The 20,180-nt window shown below is 40.8% G+C and overlaps 1 protein-coding gene and 1 pseudogene across 2 annotated transcripts; both read right to left on the bottom strand.

Annotated features, from left to right (window-relative positions):
* Nucleotides 1-11: 11 nt before the first annotated feature.
* LOC135586976 (selenium-binding protein 1-like) lies at nucleotides 12-10,947 on the bottom strand (annotated as a pseudogene).
* Nucleotides 10,948-11,778: 831 nt separating this feature from the next.
* LOC103981783 (uncharacterized) lies at nucleotides 11,779-19,904 on the bottom strand. 2 transcript variants are annotated; one of them, XM_009398523.3, is made up of 8 exons: nucleotides 19,767-19,863; nucleotides 14,213-14,233; nucleotides 13,793-13,891; nucleotides 13,647-13,718; nucleotides 13,458-13,558; nucleotides 12,876-12,968; nucleotides 12,109-12,242; nucleotides 11,779-12,021 (listed from the first exon to the last, which is right to left on the bottom strand). In XM_009398523.3, exons 3-8 carry the CDS (start codon nucleotides 13,835-13,837, stop codon nucleotides 11,891-11,893), a joined length of 576 nt encoding a protein of 191 aa, XP_009396798.2. In that variant the 5' UTR covers nucleotides 13,838-13,891; nucleotides 14,213-14,233; nucleotides 19,767-19,863; the 3' UTR covers nucleotides 11,779-11,890. The 2 variants fall into 2 exon arrangements, with proteins under 2 accessions (XP_009396798.2, XP_009396797.2); XM_009398522.3 differs by lacking the exon at nucleotides 14,213-14,233 and having other exon boundaries at nucleotides 19,767-19,904.
* Nucleotides 19,905-20,180: the final 276 nt, after the last annotated feature.

Below are 20,180 nucleotides of genomic sequence, written 5' to 3'. Positions count from 1 at the left end.
AGACTTATAGAGACAGTAAAATATTTTTGGCTAATAGTTTGAGTGTGCATACCAACATGCATGCAGTAATGCACATAAACCAGTAAATTGACAGTACACACATCAAACTACTCATTCAAGAGATCATCAACAACCAACAAAAGAAGCTAATAGTGAGAATCCTTTTCTCGTAACCACCTGAACACCAAGTAGAGAAATCACATAGTACATTAACCTCGTTCCATAAAGATTTCGCAAATTGCTACAGCAATAACCGGGTTCTACTCCGAAGCTGCTTCATCTATATCCAAATATAGGAAGTGCAGTCTCCACCAGGATACCTCATCTCATGTGCCAGTGCAGGTCCTTCAGGCTCTGTCCCAAAGTCAACAAAGAAGTTTGGATTCATGGTCAATCCACCTTGCTCGGTGTTCACATCAATCTGCAGCATGTGAGATCCCTTCTTCATGAAATCTGGGCCATAAAATTGTTGATCCCACACACTAAAGAGTGAGTTTGTCACGTACAGCCGCTTCCCATCCAAGCTCAGTTGAATCATCTGCGGTACTCCTCTAAGTCGATTTCCCTGATAAAAAGAGTAGTTGTCATTGTGACAAGCTATAACCTTTACAGTCCTATTCGGCGAGAATATGGTTCTCGAGGTGAAACTATACTTCTTCCATATTAAATCGTACATTAGATGCAATTCCCACCAAAGAAAACTTACAACACAAAAAAGTTGTCGCTTCTATTTTTAACACCTTGTCACGCTTCTTTTAGTCTTTGAATTAACAGAAGCATCTACCAAGATAAGAATTGGTTCCAATTTTCCCATGTTACCAGTTCATTTTAAAATGCCCACTCATAGGCAACAAAGGAATCTCGAAAACCTCTATAAGCATGTAGTTCATGCCTATTTCTAATCAAAGAAAAGAAGAAGACTCAAAACTAGTAATTCAAAATGAACACATGCTGCTTGCAGAATAATGGTAGAAATGTTAAATATGAAACTAGAATGTAAATATACACGGATAGAAGGTAACTCACCTTAATCACAGGTACACTAAATTGTGACTCCGCCCCATCCTCTGACACATAGACTACGTCACTTCCCTTATGAAGGAGACCTCCAACCCATACTTGTCCTGTCAGCACCGGCTTTGAAGGATCTTCAATGCTATACTGTCTAACATCTCCATGAAACCAGTTGACAAAATAGAGGTACCGATCATCAAGAGAGATGAGAAAGTCTGAGATCAGCCCTGGCATTTCGGGTAGAATCCAGTTTCGCACCTTCAGTGGCGTTACAGATATGGCAACCTTACAAAACAGATATTATACAGAGATTTCTTAGTACTTGGTATCCCATCGAAAAGCAGGCAGAATCACTAGAAAGCTAGAAAAGCAGATGGCAAAACAAACCTAATGGCTCCAGGCACCATCTGTGGTCTTGAAAAACCTCACCATGTTGCTGGACAAACCACAGCCAACAAAGCCAGTGTCTTTAGATGGGTCATGCAGAAATCGTGCCTGCAAAGAACAGCAAATTTTTTCAGAATGTGAATATATTAGAGTTTCTTTTATTGAGAAAGAACAACACAAATACGGACTTCTAAGGGTAAGAGCCCTGCATTTCCAAGATCCAATGTCTGCTTTAGTTCACCATCTGGACAGCTATAAACATACAAGTATCTTCCATATAATCCGTCTGAAACATGTTGTAGGTTGAAACCCTTTGAAAAAGCTGCAGGAGCTCCCCATGATGAGCTGATCATGGTCTTGTGACGTGGTTGGTACCAAAAATCATAGCCAAACAAAGGACTATGACCTGGTTTTTCCCACCCGTATGGATATCTGCATTAGACAACAAGGTCAAACATTATTGGCAGCAAGGAAGCAAAATGAAACAAATAAATAGAAATGAATATGAACATTCATCATAATGATCACCATAAGCGATTGTCCAAGCTCATTTGAATGCTTAATCTAAATTCCAATGCACTTTGATATATTCATCACATGCATAAACCAGACAACACAGGTATAATGACGAAAGAAGCACCGAAAACCGATTTGGATAATTCCTTAATTGAATGACAAAATCAAAATACATTAGGACCTTTAGTACACTTATTGCAGCAAGGACCTGCGAATCATGTTACTACTTTTGACAGTTTCTGATCTAAACCAAATTTCTTTTTAGTTTTTATGACAATGTTCTGTTAAATTAAACAAAAGATGCTTTTGAACTTCACAATAACATTCTCCAACACCACTCATACGGTTAGAACTTACCACTGAAGCATCTTCTACAAAATCAGAAGAACCCAGGTGATCAGGATTCATTTTCTATGATACTAATTCTTATGAGAGCGATTTATTGTTATTCTGTTCTGTTCTGTGCTCAATCAATAGCCAAGATGGACCCCCAATCACAAAATCATGAATTTCAAATTCAAGCAGACATCAGCCTTTTTTCATTAAGATTCTCAAGATTCTACCTTCAGGGGATTGCCAATTTAAACAAGAACAGTTATCTATTATTTGGGGAGTTTATCATATACAATATAAATCATATACAATGCAAGCCAATCAGAGTACTGGTTGGCTCATGGCCACTCGAATAATCAGTGCTTTATCAATGAATATTTCCTCAGATGGAAGGATAAAACATTCTAAAGCAGAAAGTGTATTTGAAAAATCCTTATAATGATTTTTCAGATCAATTTCTGAGGAAAAGACTTAGCAAGTAACCAAAAACATCACCAATTTTGTTACTATAAAATGGGATAAAGGAAAGGACATCAGTGGCTTTGAGAGGGTTAAAACCAAGAAATATATGTACTAAACAAACTAAGTCTAGATATTATCAAAACATACTAAGGTAGATGCCTAGATTTCAAGTTTCAAATTAAAGAGAACAATGAACACCACACCTTCCTTTCACACAGAAATCTGAATCAAGAAGCAGGAAGCCATTCCCCGTTGCATTTCCTTCTTTATCTCCAAGGCAAGACACCATTATATCACCAGATCCAAGGCAATGAGAGGTATGACGATATGCTAGCCCAGTCATTTGCAGAATATCTGTGGGATCAACAACCTTATGCAATGATGGAGCTCTTGGAGTTTTTGTAGTGTCAACAACATATATGCGACTGGATCTGAAAAATACAAAAATGATTAGGCCCGTTGATTAAAAATATATGAATGGTAGATAATACGGCAGGTAGCTTAGGAGTGCTATCCGGTGTAGTTCCAAACCAGCCATCACAAGCAGGACTCATATATATATATACATATACATATACATATATATATATATGTATATACATATATATATATATGTATATATATATATATATACATATATATAAATATATATATATATACACATATATATATACATATATATATATAATCTCTCAACTATAGAAGTCATAAAACAAACATCTTCTAACATTAAGTAACCTGACCACAGACATATGACTTTAATTACCTAAATTGGCATCCGAACGATATACTCACACTAAAGGATACAAGTGAATTAGTTTCTTTCTAAGTAGTTTTTCATCCTCTGTTTGCAGGTCCCAGTTCAAGAAACCCAGGAATCGCCCTTAGAAAGCAATTAAACAATACTGATACCTATATTTATAGGCTATGCAAGTGAGGTGAGGTTCGAAGATATGCTCTGTTCTGCTAATCTCTTGTATTCATTCAACAATACTCTACTACTTCAGAGCTACAGCAAACTTGAAACCATACAAAACTATTTTGATTGCTTGTTTGAATTAAATTGAGTGCTCCCCTATGATAGAATATAGTAAAACTCCTTACTCTAATAAGTGCTAGCACAAGGGCAAAGTAGAAACTGATTAATGTACAGATTTTGTATAGTTCTCTTAAAAAAAAATAAATAAGAAGGCCCCTTGTCGATCAATAGCTAAGAACTGACTTCGCTTCGTTGAAATGAGTGAATCGAGGGCTCTGGCTCTAGTGTCCATTTGTGAGGAAAGACTACCCTACTATGGTGCCAATTCTTATGTCTCCTTGTGAACCGACCATAATCTTGAGATTTGCTGGACTATAGTGCCGATGCTTATGTCCCCTTATGAGCGTTAGTTTCAGAGTTTTTTACTCTATTATGTCTCTATTTCTTTTGCACTAAATGAAACAAATTGTTGTGCACTAATGCTTATTGGCAGGAACCTATAATGCACCTACTTAACTAATTTCATTTAGTAACCTATAACCCAACAGCTTACTGCTAACTCTTGCTTTAAGAATATCTTCTTCTTATGCCCTAACCTGATATATGAAATTCTTAAAGCTGCAGGTGTTCCGCTCAATAACGCATAAACAAGCAAGGGAACAATCTACTAGTTGCACTTACGGAGTGCCGGAGCACTCCATAGAGTTCGCACTACCCTATACATGTTGTAAAGAATTCTTGCCCTTGCTGCTTTCTCCGTTGCTTTTTCTTACTTATTCCAGTCACTAGCTCCTTACCTTACTGTTTGTTCAAACTCCCAGCGCACAACAAATACAACTCCCCTAATGGCTTGCACTGTTGCTTGTTGAAAAGATGAGTTGAGGCCTTGTTCTGGCAAATTCTCTCACTAATGCATCTGCAACCATTGAATATCGGCACCTTCTCTATACTCAACTGGAACTTGACTTCGAGTGGAGTGGGCTTTACCAAATACTCCAGTACTAAATTCTTGCATAACTCCCTAATGCATGTGGGCAAACTCCCTAATGTTGAAGATAGAAACTCTTATGACTCATACTAACGCATAACGTCCTGCACTGGCAAACTCACTAACGTTTTAATAGCTCACTAACGGACATGGGCTTGCACCGTTACTTGTTTGTTGCCACTGCTTGTTTGTTCTTGCGCCGTTGTTTGTTCCCTTGCTAGTTTGTTTGTTCCGTTGCTCTTGCACTGCTGTGCGAGTTGCTAGCATTACTAGTTTTGTTGCTTGTTCTGTTACACAATAGCGAGTTGTTCGAGGTGCTAAGGGGTAACTCTCTACCATTTGCTTCTTGCTCCCTTGCTGTGACTCTAAACTCAAAACAAAGCTTACGTTAGCACCCACTCTATACTTGACTTGAACGATAGGGCCAGTAAAACCTTTAATTGAATTGAAAGCACCCCACACAGCTTGAAGGTACAAGTTTGAACGCCATCCTTCTAGGCTAAAATGCATTAGAACAGCCTGACAGGGTATGAAATAATGATTACGTATAAGAGGAGTTGAACATCGTTTAAAGTTTAAACAACGTTGAACATCACTTAAACAACTCGAAATCAGGGTGACAGCCTTATCCCTTGTGTAGTCGGCCTCTGGAACTTCATTATCAGACTCAACTTCTTGCCTTTACCTTTATGTGGTCGATAAGACCTCTCGTTGGTAACAAAACTAATTGCCTTTACCTTTATGTGGTCGGTAAGACCTCTCGTTGGTAACTCAACTGATTGCCTTTACCTTGATTATGGTTGGCCTCCTTCAGCGTGATGTACATTAGCCATTAGAGTTCCAGAAGCAACAAGCAAGGGAACAAACAAAAAAGCAAACCTAAGTGTGCTAACGCTGAGCGGGGCACTAACTTATTATTTTGCATTTGCTAGGTATGTATGAGAGCTAGAATTGAGTGTCAAGAATAGAAGAGAATTGAATGCTGAATAAACAAAGTATAGAATCTCACATTCATCATATACAAATCAGTATGCTCACTCTCTTACTCCAAAGCTCACCTATAGTCCGGAACTCGCATTAGCCCTTGCTTCTTATTCTGTTCAGCTACCCCGATTGACATAAGCACCCTTATAGCACAACGGAACAAACAAGCAACTAAGCAAACCGAAGTGCGTGCTAGCAAGCAAACTCACGTTAGCTAGGAAAGCGCTAAAGAATTGAATTAAGGCAGAGGGTGAAGCGAAAGGAGAGAGATGTGCAGTAACTAAAGTCAAAAAGGAATAGAAAATAGTGCAAAAGTTGAATTGAGTGCTGCTTAAAAAGAGAATATCACTATCTAGTCTTTGCGAACCCTTAGTGCCTAACTCTTGGGCAAAGCGAAGTAAGACAATCATGAAATAAAGAAGTCGTATAATGAAGTAACCTACCACATTAACATAAGCAGCACCCCCTAATGCCACGCCGCCTCCTGAACACAATAAACAAGCTAATGCGTAACTGTGAACTCCTGCTTAAAAAGATTATTACTAACATATTCTATAATTCATATACAACACTCCTTACTCTCAAACTAAAAGACTCCATTACTCTAAGCTCTAACACATTGTACTCTCGGGGCGTGTTCCTCTTGTTGTCGTAGAGTTCTGTTCTTGGCTTTCCCTTTGCTTTGCGTGGAGTACGGTTTCAAGTTGGCTGTAGTTCATAAGAAAGTAGATAGTAGCCCACATAGCGGTAACCTCACTTAACTGAGGAATTGAATTGTGTGCTCTCCTATATAGAAGTAATCTAACACTGCTCACTCTGTTACTAGAAGAAAGTCATCTAACACTACTCGCTCTGTTACTAGAAGAAAGTCATCGATCACAACTTCCTCAGTTACTCGCTTATGAACCCTATCCCTATACTAAAGAAAAAGTACTTCATTCTTGCTTTTGCTTGCGCCCTTGCTTTTAACTTCAATAAGTGTTAACCCTGAGCTAAAGAAGAGAATTGAGTTCACCCTATACTCTTAGAACTAGAATCTCTCTTTTTTCTAATCCAGTTCCTCCACCACTACGAACTCCGATTAGATTCAAGCATGATACACTTTTTATTGATTGGAAAAACCCAAGTGCTCTCTTGCGGATCCATGAAACAACTCTTAGAAATCTTTTGCCCTTTTGGAAGATACAGGAGCAAAACAATCAAACTATATATATATATATATATATATATATATATATATATATATATATATATATATATATATATAAGCTGCTTCGGGTAACGGCACTATAAAATCAAGAAAATCAGTTTTGTCCATGCTTGAATCATAACAGGGTAAATTGTGTTATCCATTTAGGAAATAGCACAAGAAACACCAATATTGGCAGTATTGACCAGAATTTCTAAACTTGAACCTTAAGGCAGAACCACATGTGAAATAGATCGAACCAAACAGTCTTTTGCAAAACAAAACCAGATGTGGTAACTAGAACACAAGTTGACTTTCAATCAACTATTACTTGGTCCTCTATCTCGAAGCATATGAAAGAGCCTCCTCAATCCCCTTTCTTTTAACATCAAACAGCCATTTGCTGATGACCTTGACTCTTGATAGTCACTTAAAGAATAGGTCCCAGAAAACACCAATTTTATTTTCTACTCTCTCTTAGCACTTGAGTTGCTACCTCTAAGCACTTCAAACTTTTCCGAGAGCTAAGCACTTAACCAAATACCAAGTCATGCCAAAGTAGAGCGGGCAGAAAGCAAAACCTCAAGTCAATAGAAAATTGAAGAAACCCATACCACTAAGCACTTCACTTTTTCTAGAGCCTCTTAGATTAATTTATCTTAACTATACCAATTATTACATATAACAATTATACTCCTTTTATTGGTGTTACATCAGATTCTTGTTGTCTGAGTTGGAGAGGTAAGTCTGATTCAATTGAGGGTCATTCCAAAGTTGTCTCAAGTCCTACTTGTAGTTTCCCGAGGTGCTGACCCTGCAAGACTAAGTCAAGGGCTTTCCCAACAAATGCCCCTCCAAAAATCAAATCAGTTTTAGAAGTCACGGAGTTGAGGACTAGTTGAACTAGCTGGTGAGATTAAGAGAATATGGGGAATGCATACCTCAAGATTCCTTTTATATATAGTTTGGAAATAGTTATGTTCAAGATCATCGGTTGTAAGAGAAGTTCATGTGATGTTTTGGGCAAGAGTGTGGCACGATGTTCGTTGCTTTTGAAGCTCATGTCGTATGATTGCGCCTATCATAGGGTTAGATGGTTGGACGATCGGCCACATATGGCCCATTGTGGCCATGCGTCTTCGGATCTGACGTTCACTTGTCGACTGGATTTGACCGACACATTAGGATGGTCGACCCATTGGCCACATGTCATCACATTTTAGCTTACGTGTTTGCCATGTCATCTTTCCCCTCGTGCTCGCACCGATAATGGCAAATGCTAACTTATCAGATGGAGCTAGAAAGAGCACCCATGAGGCCTCGGCTCCCCTGCTGGGGGGCACTAATAAGCATATTTAGTCCCACATCGGTTAAGGAGTAAGGGAACCAAGGACTTACAAGCCCTCAATTCCATATGAGCCCTTGTGCTCATGCTGATGATAACAAATACTGACTTATCATATAGTCTTAGAAGGAGGGCCCGCGAGGCCTCGGCTCTCCTGCTAGGGGGCACAGATAAGGACATTTAGTCCGATTTCATTGACAATGATAATCAAATCAAAGTTTTATGAAAGGAAACTTTCATAATCTTCAAGAGACCTATTAGTTCTTTATGAAAGTGTACTAAAGATAGTTTGACAATGAACTTCTATAACTGAAATAGTCAAAGAATAGCTTAGAATATCGTTTAAGCTGGTCACCATTTATGTATAATCTAACAAATAATTATCTTCTTTGCAGGAACACATCAAAGTAAGACATGTAAAAGTAGCAATAATATAAAACACGCAAAACACAACAGAGGATTACAGCAATGAAGGCAAAATCAAGAATTGCCAAACTGCTGAAGGGTCACCATGACAAGAACTGCAGGCATTCCAACCAGAATGATGCAGTTCATCACCAATATAGGGCATGGGAAGCCTGTGAATTACTTTGTAATATGTTGGGGAGTTAGGATCAACATCCACAGTCGCCAAGTAGTCCGGTTTTTCTATTCCAGTTCCTGTGTAGTTGAAGAGAATATCTTTGTTGTAAAATCCATTGAACAAAGGCATTTTATTTAAGACAGCATAAAATTTAGCGGTCGTGGAAAAGGTTGATTCTTCTAATAAGAACCGTAATTGGACACAAGAGTGAATAGCACAAACACAGGAAAAAATTTCTACAAATACTTTAATGCTGAAGTCCAGAACTAAAAGTAGTAGAAAATATAAACATGAATAGACCACAATCATGAAAAGAAAACTATAAAGAGTTAACTATGAAACATACTGTTGATAAAAGAAAATTCATCTTAAATGTATCATGTATAACTTCTTCAAGTATCACTTTAAAGGAAATGCTTAAGAAAGGAGACATAAAGTTTCCTTAGGAGTAAGCCCATATCCAATTAATTCAAAATTTGCTTCTTCTACAATAAGTTCAACTGAGGGTGTTACATTAGCTTATGCTTTTGTAAGAACAAATACAATGTGATTCTCAATTCAATATTTTTTCATAATGATAGAATTAGATTTCTTCCTCGTCTCATCAAATTGGCCAGTTGGTCATGATTTGATGACTTTTGGTGTTATGCATCTAGTTATGCTATAAATAATCATGCATACTTACCAAGTTCAAAAGGAATGAGCTAGAAACCTGCAAGATTCCTCCAAAGCGACAATGGAGATCAAGCATTAAACAACCATGAAATAAAACCCCATAAACTCCCAGAAACTAAGAACAAAAAACAAAAACAAGAACTTACAAATGCCAAATTTTGAAAGATTATTCTTTTAAACCCCAGAAATCCCTGTTCTGAGTATGTATTTCATACAAGATTATAAATACAAGAAAGAAGTCCAAATCTCCTGATATGTTGGAAAACGTTGCTGATGCCCTTAAAGAAAGGGAATACGTATCATGAGAACTGAACTCCTGAACAGTCAAAGAAGGGGCCAAATCTCAATCAAACCTCTGACAGCTAGAGAAGTTACATCAATGATCAATAAGCAAGGTGGCCTTTGATGGCCCCTGAGCACCTGACATCATGCACGAATAACAGAATCAGGTCCCAAATCAAAAGTGCATAGTTACTAAAAATGCCATCACCTATTCCTTCTCATTAATGATAAAAGTAAGACCTTTTATTTTGGAAGAAAACAATGAAATCACCAACAATATAATTCATTTTGTTGGTTGGCGATTTAGTTCCAAAGCAAGATTAATACAAGTCATATTTAGTTCCTAAGCAATTAAAATAGGAAACACTTTAACCAACAATATAATTCATTTTGTTTGTTGGTGAGAAACTTTTGAATATTGGATGGTTAAGAAAAAATATTATGTTGCTGAGATGAGAATGTTGAGATGGATGTATGGAGTTAAAAAAAATATTTTTAGTCGTGGTAGGCATCGCTTCTTCGATAAAAGATAAGATGAAATAAAATCGTGGGCATCTGTGGGAGATTACTGGATGCGGTATTGGTACGAGGAAAGGTTGAGGAAGATCTAAAAATATTTTAATAAAAATTATAAATAAAAATTGAAGTAGGTGAGACTTACGAATTTGTTTTTGTTAGTGTTAGTGTTATTGTTGTGAGGAACTTGTCGTCTCGATTGAATAAAAAAAAGAAGAGACTACTGAATCCACGAGGATTAATATCAAGGAATATGCATATGAAGATTCCTCGTCTAAACGCATGGAGAGCAAAAAGGTAACAACAGCCTACGGAGAAAACACATCAGAATCAAAAACAGTAACTCCCCCAAGCTTAAATCGCTCAGATTAACAACCAAGAGGCGCGATCTTTTTACCATTGTAGACACAGGTAACGTAGATCAAGGCCTCCCGCGGCCCCGACATGGTTGGCTTCGAGGGGGGACGGATAGCCCGGGCCAGTGTCGGCGCAGCAACTCTGAATCTTCGCAGCACCAGACATCGCAGTGTCCTCGCCGGCGACCCTCCGGATCGAAGCCTCAACTTTATGATGCCTCTTCGAACACCTTGATTCCGATCAAAGTACCCAAGGAAGGATCGACAAAGAGCCCAAAATGGAAACGAGGTCTTCGGGTAGAGATATAGAGACGCAGCGGGTCGTACAGTGTTACAGCTACGTGGCGTAGTGACAATGACGCAAGCACATGTCGAGGCGGGATCACTGGTTTCTTATCCAAGTTAAGCACGAGGACGTAAAATAAGAATATAATCTTATTTTATATTCTTAATATGGTATTGAGTTTGGTATACACAATTTCCTTAGGACATGTGCAATGTGAATTATATTACATGCAAGCTGTGGGAGACTAAGCCAACCTAAGGATGAACTTTCGGCACCCTGTCTTGTTCTTGGTAGAATCTGCATCCTCCATCGGACTTTTAACGTTGTAGTCAATGCTATTGCTTTCATGACTGACTCGTCTAAGGACAAAAACTCAATATGATGTTGTTGAAAGGCCCGTATCCTTGATGGTTGTTGACAAAGGGGTTTCGGCCCACATATGGTGGTGACTCGACCACCATCAATGCAAGTCGATATGACCGTTCAATCATCGGATCATTACTGCATACGATATAACCTCCTACAAAATGAGGTTGCACGCTAGAACCCCTCTAGTTTACCTGTCAATCTCCAATGATACAAAACAAACAGCGTAAATATTTTACTTCTCTTTATCACAAGTACAAGAATAGTAGGAAAGAAAATGCTACCATAAACGTTTAAACTCATCACCCTTCTTTTGGTTACTGTTTGACTAATTACATATTCGTGAAACAAGTGTTGCCAATAATCAGCTAAGTGTTGTCACTTCTCATTGCACAACAATACATTATTCAGTTATTTTTGCCTGAGCTGCATTACTCAAAATGAAAAATATTTTATACTTTTTAGACAGAATCCTATTACTCTTTATTCGTAACAAGAAAAAGGAAACTTTAGAACAGAAGAGAGAAATGCATACATTTTACTTGGAGCAACATGCAACACGCAGTACATTCCAAAGATAGAGAGAAGAATCACAACAAAGACTAGTATTTCACAATTTGCAAGTTTATTTACGGTGAAGATGGGCCGAGTGGTATGGTTCTCTTCCTTTTCCTCCCAAGGATCGATGCCTTCTCCAATCGCGACCCACCTGTACGCCATTTCTTGAATGCTGCCATTGAAGAGCGAGCAGCTTCGAACACTTCAGGTGGTCAAACAACACAAGTTTAGTGCTATATCGGCAGCAATAATTTAACAGGCAGAGTTGATCAACGGAAGGGAGTCTCACATTGTGACTCTTCTTTTGTAAGACGTGAAGAGAATCTTGGAACAGCTGAGGCACTGTGTGACTTGCTCAACATCTCCTTGTACCGATCCGTGAATGCATAAAGCAGAAAGGATCCAATTGTCTTGTCACCAACCCTGTCATCACAATGATATAAATGATTGCTGGATCTGAAGCATATATTAAGTCTCATCTATACCCAGAAAGTTCCAATTTAAAAAAAATAATGGAAACATAATTTCGAGAGCAGCTGTTATTTAAGTCTCATCATGCCTTCACATAAGAGAGATGGCATTGTGAACTTGTTACATGAATCACAAACCAAACAACAATAGAGCAATAAATTTTCAAGTACCCTCCAAGTTCCTCTTTTACAATGACAACTTGATAGCAGACAATTCAACTCTACCACTACTGAATCTAATTAATTATCAGCGGTGAATTGTTTTTTAACACCAGCGTTAACTTTTTTAGACACACAAACTCATTTCCAAACATACAGTGGCTATGAAACAATCTATAAACCTACCAACTGAAGCATGTATTATATCAGTCGTCTAGACACAATGTTTGTGCAGATTTGTTTGGATAAATTATAAAAAATTATATGTTACTAAATAAGTCATACAACATAATCAACAGAACAAAACTGTTTTAGAGAAAGAAAGTTGAAAAACTCTAAGACTTCCCAAATATTTCAACACAAGCGAAGATAATTACAATCACATATATGAAGAGATAGATAGAAGTTCATCTAATAGAGAACTTACAGTGGCGCAATCTTGCATCCCAACTCATAAAAGTATGGGCAACGACCCTTCAGATCAACACATGCAGCATCAGCCTGGATTTCCTTCCTAGTTCTGTTTCATCAGAGAAATTTTTTTTTGACAAACTCAATTAATCTTGTCTTCGCTATTTTAGCCAACTGTTGACAAGATTATTAACAATCAATTAGAGTGAAGAAATAGTTATGTTGACTCAAGTAGCCAGCTTTTAACTAAGCACTCCTTCAATCGGTTGGTATCCAAAAAGTCACCAAGCTAAGATATTGATGGCACAGACATCCATCAAATGCAACATTTCTTAGAGGGAACCCAAAATAGTTACAATTTGAAACTGCAGCCAGCCTTTGAAAGCATTCATGAACAGGATGACAAGCAATTTAAATGGATATATGGAAGTCTCATGAAAAACCTAGGGTCACAAAATACTAGTATACACCAAACCTACTGATTCTTTCAATCCTCATCTCTGATTGACTGAATTGAAAGAATCAGCCAATGCCTCTAAAAATCTATATCCCGAAATTAATTTACATTTGTGAGAATTATGCGAAGAATGTTCCGTACTTTTGGCTGAAGCTGGCTGGAACACTAATAGATACTGCTTGCCTCAAGTGCAACTGGTGAGCAAGCCAATAAGGCAGATCCATCTTAGTGCCCTTTTCGATCTAGGCAATGACAGATAAGAACAATAAACGAGAAACTTTTAGATGACAAAACAACAATTTATTGCTCATATTAGTACAAATGACTTACATCGATGGTTTCTGAACCTGGATCTAGAAGGCCACAACCATGAGCTCCAACTTGAAAGACAACAGAAATAGGCTGCAAATTGCCACATTTGATCACAAATGAGAAGCATACAGATAATCTACCAAAGCATAAGTACACTCACAAACCTCATCCTCCATCAAGATGTCATCCATGTCATAGTACCCAGGCATTCTTCCAAAACTGAGTTTTGGAGGACCACTATTGCCCTATCTTTTCTTCAGAATCTGCTAGAACAAACATATCACCTTGTATAAGAAGAAATAGCTATCTTTCTTATTCTTTCTTGCTTTCTCCCCAGACCTAACTGGGCCTGACCCAACCAATCGGGATTGAGATCGGCATTAATCACCCATAATATCAACCCATCACAGAATTTTCGATGAACAAGCCAGTATTATGGATCAAAGAACGCCAAACTCTGCCGAATTCTTGCTTTGAATTGTTTGATCCCGGTCGATTCCTCCGCATGTCGAATCCACAACGGCAGTATGAAAAAGGGGGCCCGAAGAAGAGAGAGGGGAGAAGCGAGGGAGGAGGAGACTAACCTTGGAAGACGAGGGCCACCGCTGAAAGAGAAAATATATTGGCAGGAATTTGACCACCATTTCCCAGAAAATAAAAAAAAAAAACTGAGAAACGTCAGCCATTGGATTACTAATCGAGCTTTAAGATCCGCAACCATTTGAACCGCCACTTAGCCAACAAAATTAGCCATAAATGTAGCATGAGGGACGGACCGGGTTCAGTCCATTCTACTGAATCCACTTCAAATTATTAGATACAAGTTTGGACCTAAGAGGATACAAATGTGGGAGCCACAACTAGACATGGAAGAATTATTTTTAGTAAAAAAAAAAAGCTAGTATATTGTATCCCATTTTTGGTTTGTTCTAATAAAAGATTATATTAATGGTAGGTTTGATAAGATACCTTTAATAATTAAGTCAGTTTTAAATAATCTCAAGTATTAAAAAATTATAACGTGTTCAAATATATGAATTCGATCTAATCAATTCATAGTGAAAACATATTTACATAGACCATTCTATATTGCCTTATATGATTATCATTAATTATAAACTATTGAGTGTCAAAATGAGAGAATATTATTTGTAAATGATATGTTAATATGGCATGTCTAGTTGGTGTGTTATGTCCAAGTTGACTGAGCTACGCATAGGGTCTCGATTGAATGAAAATAATGCTCCTAAAATTTACTTCATTGTGCTGAGTTATGATTTGTTTATGCTAGAGCATAATGTTCATCTCATAAAACGATGGTTGTTGCTTATGTCAAAAATAATTAGAGGATGTTCTAGGAGCCTTCATTTAAGATGGAAGCATTGGGTATAGAAGACACTATTGTTTGATAAGAGCTTTTGTCTTGGGTACTCCATATGCTTTTGTCTTGGATGGATGCATCATGCGTCGATGAAGTTTTAGCTCTATTAGTTGCGTTGGGCATTTCAGATTCTTTTTGTTTTAAACGAAAAATTCCTCTGATACCTCGATCGATAATGTTTTTGGGACCTCTGAGCGTCTTATTCCAAGTCGGGATGTCTTCCACCTCGTTCTTTAGTTCTTCAGGTCAGGTTTCCCTTGAGGTTGTAGGGTCATCTTTTGGTAGTCCCAAGGTTGAGAATGTGAGCTCGTCCTCAGGAGGCATGTCCTCGGTGGACATAAAGGCCATCCAAGCCTTGGAGGTCCACAACTACAACTCAATCGACTCTGGGCCAAGTATTGCATCCCACCTGAGTTCGAGCTTCACGCTCCTCGACCAGGGCAGCACCCATATGACACCCTCGGTGACAAGTTTGCACTATCCTGTGATGCTTTGGAGGCAAGACTCAGGCTGTCGTTGCACTCGATCATCGAGTCCTACCTCTAGTGGTGGAGGATCTCGCCATCCCAGATGGTGTCGAACTCGTGGCGCTACCTGGTGGCGTTCATCGGCGAGAGTCGAGCGACCGAGATCGTCTTGACCCGAACCCTGTTCCTTGCTTGTTTCAAGCTTTGCAAGGGTCGGAGGGGTTATTACCTGGCCGGCCGAGGCGGCTTTAAGGTGAGTGGCGCCCGTACGAATAACAAGGGGTGGAAACCCCATTACTTCTTTGTGAGTTTTAGTTGGGGCTGGGAGTTCAGCCTCGTGTGATCGGCTCAAGCCGTCAACAATAACCCGCCCTTCCTGTCCGACAAAGAGTCCGAGCGGGTCGGGCAGTTGAAGGACATCCTCTCATTTTTCCAGGCAATAAGGAGGATGAAGGAAGACTGACTGGTCGAAGTAGGCCTTAGCTCGACCCCTCGGGGTGCGACCCATGCCTTCTGCGTTTTTTGTTTTTTGTTTTTTTTTTGCTCTAACCTTGTTTGATTATGTCTTCGACAAGGATGGATCTCAGGGCTCTGAGGGAGATGGGCAATGCTTCGGGCGTGGCTTCGTCTCGACCTCACCCTTCCCCCGCTTTTGGGGCCCTTACTGCTGCGCCGGAAGCCCCTTGGGCAAGGCCTAGTGGGTCAGACCGACCCTATAAAATGGAAAAAATGATGGCGCGTCGATCGTCGAAGGGCGAGGCTCCTCAAGAGACTAGGGCTGGCGAGGGGTCTTCAAGAGCGCCTCGAGCTGAAGGTGAGGCTCCTTGGAGGGTTTCCCCCGCTCAGCGAGGTCAGCAGCGTGGCAAGGAGCCAACACGTCCCAAGTCCATGTGGAACATGTGCGCACTAAGGACCATGCAAAGGATGAACAATTCTCAACCATCGAGATGGCTGATCTGCCCAAAGCTACAGGCATCACCCCTATGGAACCCCACTGGGTCTCTCTCACTGCGAAGAGTCGGGTTTAGGACGACGAGCCCAGCGCCCTAGAGTATTGCCGAGGGGCCCTCTGCCCACCCCTGGCGAAGGAAATTTATAGAGTGCCCTCTGAGGTTATGGTCAATGCCTCGGCTAAGAACCTTGCGCTGGTGAGTGTCAAACGTTCTTCTTTCTTCAGAGTTCTTCCACGATTTCTGAGGGTCATGTTTCTTGTGCAGCACTTCCACCACGTGACGAGCTTGGTGGACCAGGTTCGAGCCGCCAGTCGGGTCATTGACCGTATTGTCACGGACAAACTTCTAAACAGGATGTTTGATGTAATGCTTATGTATGTCTGTGTCTTTTGATATGTTCATGCTTTGCACAGCATGTAGAGGGACGGCCGAAGGCTTAATAGTCTCATTTTAGTTGGATTTGGTGGCCGCTTTAGGCTTGTAAATAAAGGTTGTGTCATGTGGACACTTGTGAGAGATTATTGGTCTATAATGGACCATTTTGACCCTTTGTTATGCAACTATTCAGAGGGTAAAGTCTGTTTGTAATTTGCATTGTCTATGAAGTGTTTCCTGGAATGTTTGCTTATGGATCCCAAGTGAGGCATTTTCTCTAACCCGTTTTCTCTTTTGTGGGTCCTAAGGGACCATGGGAGGCTGACCTTTGCGGACGGACACGCAAGGGTGCCGCACAACTTAGGCAAAACCAGCTAAGTCCGTGACAGTATGTCAATCATCATTGATAGCCTCCATAGCGAGGTTCGAGAACTAAAGGTCGGGTCGGGGCCCGAAGCCGTTGTTGTAGTCAAGGTGCGAGCTACCGAGCTGTTTGGGTAGCTGGATCAGCTAAACGTTGAACTCAACGAATCTCGTCGGCAACTGAAAGACACTCGGGGGCTGAACTGGAACCTAAAGGACCAGCTGCTAGGATTGTCCCAGGATCTTGAGGCTGCTAAGGTTAAAGCCTGGGAAGCTAAAGGCGCCCTCTAGGCGACCCGACCTAAGATCCGAGAGGTGGAGGACTTAATGCCAGGTTGGGAGACGGCAATGGTCGGCTGCAGTGGAGCAATACAAGGAGTCCACCGGCTTCAAGCCAGGGCTACAGCAATCGGGACGCATGTCATATAAGTATGGGTACCTACTTGCCCTAACCCGATTTCAGGTAAGATATCCCGACCTTGAGGTCGACCAGGATTCATTCTCGATTTTGCCCATGAACCCCATCATCCCGTTTGACGATAGCGTCCCTCCTCCCGCAGCCGAGTGAGGCCTCGGGCTTTTTGTCCAGTGTCTTTTTCCGTTTGCTTTTTGTAGTGGGTTGGGTCTCGACCTCGATTATAAGGACCCAGCCCGACAAACATATAACAGCTTTACTTGTAATGAAAAGTGAGTTTTGCAATGCGAAGCAACTTCTCGTGAAGCCTTATTCTTTTATCAAAACAAGTGTTTTAGCTTTAAGCGTGATCTCAATCGATTCCCTACCCTAAACACATGGTTCAAACCGGCCCGCGAGTCTGAGTGGTAGGCTTTCAAGTTACTGGCGTGAAAAACATTGTGAATTTTGAGCAACACCGACAGGTGCAACTTATAGGAGACGTTGCCCACCCTACTGATAATTGAGACAGACCCTTCATACTTGCGCACCAATCCTGTGTACTTTGTGCCTAAAGAATTGGAGTGATGTTGGTTGAAGCTTCACCAACATCAAATCGTCGATTTTGAACTCTTGCAATCGTCTTCCCAAGTCTGCTTACTTCATCCTTTTGGCCGCCTTCTCCAAGTAAGCCCGCGTAATATTTGCATTTCGGTATCATTCTTTTGCAAAGTGATATGCTGACGAACTACTCCCAGTATACCCGATAGTCAAGATGTGAGGAGTCGACGGTTGTTGTCCTGTAATAATCTCGAAGGGGCTCTTGTTGGACGCAGAGCTCCGCTGCAAGTTGTAGGAGAATTATGCTATGTCCAATAGCTTCACCCAATCTCGTTGGTTGGTACTCACGTAGTGCCGAAGATATTGCTCAAGGAGCGAGTTTATCCTTTCGGTTTGACCATCTGTCTAGGGGTGGAGGCTTATGGAGAAGTATAACTTAGACCCTAACAATTTGAATAGCTCGGTCCAGAACCGTCCTAGGAACCGAACGTCTTGATCACTGATGATATTGTACAGGACTCCCCAATATTGTGCAGGTGCGCGACGATCATTTGTGACAGCACACCGTAGAACCGATGTGGAACTAACATGCATGGAGCCAATGGAGAGCAGCTCGACGCACGTCAACAAAGGGCGCATGACCGATCCTCGGGCTTCCCGAGACTATGTAGATCGGTGCTGCTCGCCAGGTGGCGATACGCACCACCCCGAACAGCTCGAAACCGTACGGGTTGGCACGATTGCCAGGTGACCATACAAGCCGCCTCGAGCCCCCAGAGCCATATGAGTCGACGCCACATGGTCGCGCCGAATGCCAGTATCAATAGCCATTAACGATCCACATACGATCGATACGCTTCCGCAGGTATAAATACCTGCCCCCTAGCCCAAGAAAGGGGGATCGAAAACATAAGACATTAACACTACACACTTGCTAGCTTAAGTATCGAAGGGGTCGAGTCGAGAATCTCCCAACCAACACCGACCAGTGGTGCAAGTACGCGTCAAAGGCAATCGCCCGAGTCATGGACCAAGTCGGCCACGACCCGGCACCCAAGCGACCTCACTGATCCCTTTGCTTCCAACGTGGCTGACCTTGCACATTCGGACCGGACCGAGCCGTACCGACCCCCTAGCCACGGTATAAAGTTGTACAACACCTTTACTCTTCATCTATTATTCCAAACCCACAACGCCATGCCCCAACATGAGTCACAGCAATAATTGCTCTCCACAATCTAAAAAGAACAGTGAGATCGCATCAAGATCCTGTCTTTCTACCAATGAGCTACGCATCAGAGACGATACCAAAAGGGGGTAAAAACAGAGATGCTAGAACGATACTTAATAGAATCAAGCAAAAGGTACTATCTTTGCCAGCTGCCACACCCAAAAAATCTCATAAGAAGAAAAAATAACAATGTCAAGAAGAACCAGCGAGAATAAACATCTTATGAAGTCGACGAGCTCAGCACCGAGGCGTAGCTGAAACGATGAAACAACAATACGATCGACGAGGCCATAAGAGCTCCACTCGCACATCGTCAACGGGGATCCCAACACACGGACGACATCGGACGAAGGTAAATGCCTCGACAGATAGCAAATAGATCAAAAGCGAAGCAAAAAAAAGAGAAACCATACCTCAAGAAATAGCCAAGAGATCCGCACGGAAGGCCGGCGGACACGGGACGACGGCAGCGGGAGGGGAGCGGGTTTAAGTGGAACAAGGGGGTGGGTGTTGGCTAGGGTTTAATCCCTGCGTCCACGTCAGCACGAAAATATGTGAGAGCGGCCTCCATACCTTTCCTATACATGGTAACGTCTCACGTGCGTGCGCACATGCGGCAGCTTGACATGAACCAAAACAATGTTCCTCTTAACCCCATAATTGACCTGTACGATGATTGGTCATTAGTTTATATGCCGAATTGGCATTAGAAAGTGATACAATTGGTTATTAGTTCCCATAAAATAGGATTGAAATTAACACGATCATATAGTTTGACTGAACATTTGGCTTTGGAAATGCACTACTCTGAAAAAAAAATTTTGACA

This window comes from Musa acuminata, chromosome BXJ2-4 (assembly GCF_036884655.1).
Source record: "Musa acuminata AAA Group cultivar baxijiao chromosome BXJ2-4, Cavendish_Baxijiao_AAA, whole genome shotgun sequence".
Taxonomy (NCBI): Eukaryota; Viridiplantae; Streptophyta; class Magnoliopsida; order Zingiberales; family Musaceae; genus Musa; species Musa acuminata.
The sequence above is the reverse complement of the archived record's forward strand: the minus strand, read 5'-3'. Positions and strand labels throughout refer to the sequence as shown.

Bases quoted from the DNA above. Each gene is read 5' to 3' on its own strand.
- LOC103981783 (XM_009398522.3), bottom strand. From the start codon at position 13,837: ATGCCTGGGTACTATGACATGGATGACATCTTGATGGAGGATGAG. The intron at 13,719-13,792 runs GTTTGTGAGTGT...GGCAATTTGCAG, and splicing joins ACATCTTGATGGAGGATGAG to CCTATTTCTGTTGTCTTTCA. The intron at 12,022-12,108 runs GTGAGACTCCCT...GACCACCTGAAG, and splicing joins TACAAAAGAAGAGTCACAAT to TGTTCGAAGCTGCTCGCTCT.